The sequence below is a fragment of the Teleopsis dalmanni genome, unplaced genomic scaffold (assembly GCF_002237135.1).
Source record: "Teleopsis dalmanni isolate 2A unplaced genomic scaffold, ASM223713v2 unscaffolded_contig_3133, whole genome shotgun sequence".
NCBI lineage: Eukaryota > Metazoa > Arthropoda > Insecta > Diptera > Diopsidae > Teleopsis > Teleopsis dalmanni.
This window is the reverse complement of record NW_024034515.1, coordinates 1-5,580: the sequence shown is the minus strand read 5'-3', so window position 1 is coordinate 5,580 and position 5,580 is coordinate 1. Positions and strand designations below refer to the sequence as shown.

Sequence of the window (5,580 nt, the reverse complement as noted above, 5' to 3'; positions counted from 1 at the left end):
CATTTTACGTATTCATTATGAGTCCAACTTAACCAGTTCAACTTACGACTAATTTATAGGCAATTTCAGGAAGCAATATGCTTCGAGCTATCAAGTAACTTGGGATGTACGATATATGACGCTTTTCATATATTTTTGAAAGGTTTCTTCGCTTTGATGTACGTATTAAAATTGGTTACAATTAAACTACAACATATGCTGAAGTTACTATTTATTTAGTATCATAAATTCTTCTAATTATTTCCGATATGCAGTTCTTATCTTTCAACCTATCACAATGCGTTGCCTTCAGGCTGGAAATGTCACCAGCGTATCTGTGCATGTGTGAGCGCATCAATGCTAATGTATTCATTGTCAAAGTAACCGCCATGAAACGTCAAAGATTTTCCACATTTTCCACATATGTAAAACACTTTCGAGTCAACAATGGATTACCGACCGGCACACAAATCGGCAGTGATTGCCGCATTATTGCGGGCCAATTTAATGCGTTGCGGACCGCATTTTCAATTCTTTGCTGTCAAAATGCATAATCGAACAAATTGAAAAATATACAAAATTCAAAACCGTAGATAGATACCGTCGAAGAAGAGAGGGGGTGAACGCGAAACTGATATGGAATTGCGGCCTTTGTCAACTTTTCTTTCGACTTGCAATTAGCTGGTCTGTGCTGGTCCTTGTAGCTCGAAATCGAAATCAAAATCGGTGCATTTGCCGCACACAAAATGTCAATCAAACAGCTAAGACCGTCATGCTCGCGCTAACCGCTGACTTAGCTGCGGTATTGACAGCCGTGATATGCTTTGGCGGAAAATGTTGACCACTTTTTTGAGTCGACACGGAATTCACATGTAACAAAAACAGTAACAAAAATATTGAAATCCAAATCAGAACAGAATTAAAATTCGGTTTCGAACAACAGACGGAAAATGCTGAAGGGAAATTAGTTACGTTTCCAATTTCAAACAAACCGAAGACAGCAGAAACGCTACGATCAACAATTTTTAGGAATTGTTTAAGAAGAGATAAACACTAGGAATTGTTAGGTAAAAAACACTACGCGATGACGTGTCAAAATTTTCATGTCGATGTCAAGTAACAATACGGAAAATCCGTCCAATTATACTTTTACCGTTCAGGCCTTTGAAATTCGAGCTAATTGCCTCATGAGATCGAACAAAAGAAGAGTTGATGGCTCCGTGACAGTAAAACGCTGTTTTGGTAGGTCAAATAAAGGGAAAAAAGTATTTTTAAAACAATCTGATTCAATTTTCATTTGGAGAGGTTTCAAAATAAAAATGTTAACATATTTCGTGGGACATATATTTAGGGATCGCATGAAAAGTATCACTAATTCAACATAAGACTAATAGAGTCTTCGAAAAAGTCTAGACTAAAATTAAATAATTTATTTCTACAACAACAAGATCTGTCCATATAATAAGGCTTATGTTTCAATATAACGTAACGAATCAAATCCATAATTTCATAGACACTAAGTCCGCTGTAGAGAGTAAGAGTCAAATGAATTTTATTTTAATGTTGGGTTGACTATTGCTAAATCAAATCACAAAAGTAACTAGCACTTCTTAATTTATAAAAATAAAAAATATAGTGCATTACAGAACTCTATTCCAAACGATGACACAATAACCCATGGCGGTTGCTTGGTTTTAGTTGAAGTGGGGCATACTCTTTTATCTAGGTAGCGCTTAAGCACTATTTTGTTACCACAAACCAACTCATGAAAATCATGAATTCCATAATAGTGTGTTTCAATGTTCCCAAACCTGGGCATTCGGTAAGAAGTGTTCAGTCGTTTCGTTTTTCTCTTCTTTTTTGCAACTTGTGCATTTTTGATTGATTGGGTTCCCAATGGCCTGTGGCCCTTCAGTAATCGATTAAGTAGCATAGTTATGTTAGTTCGGATTTATCGCATCCAATTGTAGTTTTAGATTTGCGTTCTGCTGCTTAATAATTGTGATTGTGTTTTCAATAATCCTTTAATGGGATTTCTATTTGGTTCTCTGGTGAGAATGCCTTTGATCCTTATTACGCTAATTGGTCCAGAATTTAACTTAGTAGCCCCAGATCAATGATATTGTGCGATAGTTTTTCACTTATTTAAGTTGAATTTTGCACTGCTTTATTAGCTTTGATTTACTACTATCATTAAAGACCTGTGAGAATTGCTGCAAGTTAAGGAAATATTGTAACAATTTGACATTGTGGATTATTTTCTAAAATAAGATGACCTGCCCCTGAGATACCAAAGAGCGGGTTGAAGGACAATAATTGAACCTGCAATATGAGAGAAACTGCAATATCTTTATATTTTCCACATAAAAGTTAAGTTTTTCAAACAAAAAGATTGTCGATATTTTCTTCGATTCTTATAAAGCGTTGGCTTATCTGCATTTTTGAACTATATTTAGGAACCTGCATGGTTGTAAAACTTGGTTCACAACATTTTTTTCTTCGAATATAGCCACTACTAGCAATCTATTGAAAGACAGCATATTGCCTTCATTTAAGTCACTAAAAAATTTAAGTCACTATTCATTTAAGTCACTAAAAATGATCACAAAAGGATTTAGTATAGCTATCTCCCATCAAGTGATTAAATATATCAAATAATCCCGTCAAGTAACCTTAAAAATATTCAGTAATGTAAGGTTTCTCATAATGGACATTTAAATAAATTTGTATATCTCGCCTAATAGTAGGGTCAATGGACATAATATATTGGAATGGAATAAATTGATTCAAAGTTTAAGTCTTAAGTCAGAAAATTTCATTTACTTTCGAGACTACAAAATGGATACGCCTGTATTTAATATTTAGAATAAACAGTTTTAAAAGTGATAATTCTGATACGAAAAAGTTTTTATAAAAATGTTATTAAATTTAATTTAAATAAAACTAAGAAGTTGGTTAAAAACCCGAAATCAATTCTCGGAATTACATCATCTTGACAAGCATAATAAGAAATCCGAAATAATTACGCTTGTCATAATGCCATAAAACGTATTTAATTTCCATGCTTTACAAATACAAACATACACAGATCAATTCTACCAGAACCAACAGACCAAATTTAACCGAGAACGGGCAAATAAACAGTCAGCGCATGCAGTCGGACACATATCGGATATGCACACATTTACATGACGTGAAACATAGATAGATCATCGTCATCGTCATCGTCATCGTCGTCAGCTTTAGCGTCATCATCGTCATCATCCAATGCTGTAAACTGCTACCACACATTCCAGAAGCCAAATGAAATATCTGCACCATGTTTGCATTTATCGTATCGCTCACATGCAAATTTATTGTGTAACGCAAATGACTTACCATAAATCCCGCATCATCGAACAAACAGCAACAGAATCATTCATCAGTGGCAAATTTGTTGGAGGTATGAATCCATCATACCGAGCACCGGTGATTGTGAGTGAAAGATCGTTTGTCGCTGATCATCAGCTTAAAATCGCGCAAATGACGAGCGTAAGACATTTTTGCTTAAATTATAATACAACAAAAACAGCAACAGCAACAACAACAGCAGATATATATACGTATATATATAAAATTGATTTTGTAATTCCATAAGCTAAAGCTTAACACTGTAGACTGACAGACTTTATGGCTAATAGACAGACATACGATCATGCAACCGTTGTACCACTCGGACAGACGAGAAGTGATCACAGACGCGATCGAACGAACACACACAATGTCTGCTGTTACCTTACCGTCGTTTGCAGGCAGTTTGTGTGCCGCTGTGTGTTGGTGAGCTGCTGATGAGCTGATGAGGATCAACACTGATCTGCGTCTTTAGTTGCGACTTTAGGTGAGGCTTTGTTTTGGTGTTTTGTTCATCAGTTGCGATTTGCAGTCTTTTAACTGAATTTTTATTATTAAATTTTGTTTTCGTTTTTTTTTGCTGCATTTTTGATATTTGCAGTTTTTAATATTTAGATATCCGAAACTCCTGCAGATTCGCTAGTGCGTTAATTTAGCAGGTAAAGAAGCATTTTTTTTAGCAATCATCCAACACAAAATTTGCAAATTGAGTGAAACATTGATCACAAAAATCAGTCTCGAAAGAATGAAAAATTGCTTCCAAAAACTGTTTCGTTCATATCTGAATTTGTAACTTCTCGAGTCACCACGGACTTAAATCTCCACACAGACAACCAATAGAAATAACGACAGTTATTGCATCAGTGAACAGATCTGAAGATTCAAGAATACGTGATAATAGAAACAAAGTACATTAATTGATATCAGTTATGAGCAAAGCGCATTCACTTCGCTCACATATACAGTCAGTGTTCAATTCACTTAAATAGTGCAATCAATTTTAATTGAATTTAACTTTGAAATTTGAGATAAATGAAATTCTGTGAATTTCATTAAAAGAATTCTCAACATGTTTGCAGAGTTAAAAACGCTTCAATACCCTTCGCACAACAAACCTTTATTGGCTTATCGCATAGGTTTATATATAATAATATTTTTAAATTTATTTTAAATGTCAAAACCCATAAAAATCAGGATTCACTAAAAGTTTAATCCGATCAGCACCGTTTATTAGCGTTAGATTTGCTCCCCCTTCGGGATAGAGGTTAATATATTCCTAAGATAAGACATTGCTAACGTAGAAGATGACTAAAATTCGATTTTTCGAGTATTTAAATAGTCGATTGTTAGGCGAGATGTGTATGCACTCGCATTGTCTTGATAAAGATGAAGAATGAAGAATGATTCGACGGCGCTTGTTTGTTTTCCGTATTTTACTGAAGACTTCCAGTACACAAATATGGTAGTTGTACACTATTTGGAATTGACTGTTTTACGTTCCTGTAATGCTATCTGTATAGCTGCCACATGACCAGCTTTCCCGAAAAGACAAGCGCCCATTTGTAAAGCAGTACTCCAAGTGAGAACAACTTTTGTTAGATTTGATTCATCTTGAAACACCCATAAAGTCGACTGCAGCTTATGTTCCGGTTCAAACGATTCCTCACCTGGTACAATCTTATATACGTCATTCGAAACACTGTCATTGTACTTCTTGAGCATTTGTGTGCACCAATCGACACGAGCATCTTTTTTAGTATTTGTCAAATGATGCGGGATCCATCCAGAACAAACCTTTCTCACTGCTAAATGATCGTACAATTTCAGTGAGGTCTGTGAGCGAACTGCGACCACTATTAAAATCATTGTACCAGCGTTTCACAAGAGAAAATAATGGAGTTTCACCGCCAAATGTGGAAGTAAGCTGATCGATGCACTCTTGTCTTGATAATTCACTTTGAAAGTCGTAATAAATCATCGCACGAAAACTTTCTTATGTTAATTCCATTTTCTCGCGATCACTCAATCAAATCACTGTAAATACGAGTAACACAAATAACGCTCTTTTGACAAAAAATCAATATCAATATCAAACTTTCGTATGGTATCATCTGACGATACCTGACAACAATCAGTGTTGCCAAGGCTCAAAATATCAGTAGTGACCCACGTAGTTGAATGTATTACTACATTTATTTCAATATTTTAAAG

At 35.0% G+C, this 5,580-nt stretch overlaps 1 protein-coding gene across 1 annotated transcript; it reads right to left on the bottom strand.

Moving 5' to 3' along the window:
* Positions 1-4,842: 4,842 nt before the first annotated feature.
* LOC119664975 lies at positions 4,843-5,235 on the bottom strand. Its single transcript, XM_038074312.1, has one exon. It carries the CDS (start codon positions 5,233-5,235, stop codon positions 4,843-4,845), a length of 393 nt encoding a protein of 130 aa, XP_037930240.1.
* Positions 5,236-5,580: the final 345 nt, after the last annotated feature.

What these genes read in the sequence shown, in the direction of transcription:
- LOC119664975 (XM_038074312.1), bottom strand. Translation starts at nt 5,235, where the DNA reads ATGATTTTAATAGTGGTCGCAGTTCGCTCACAGACCTCACTGAAATTG.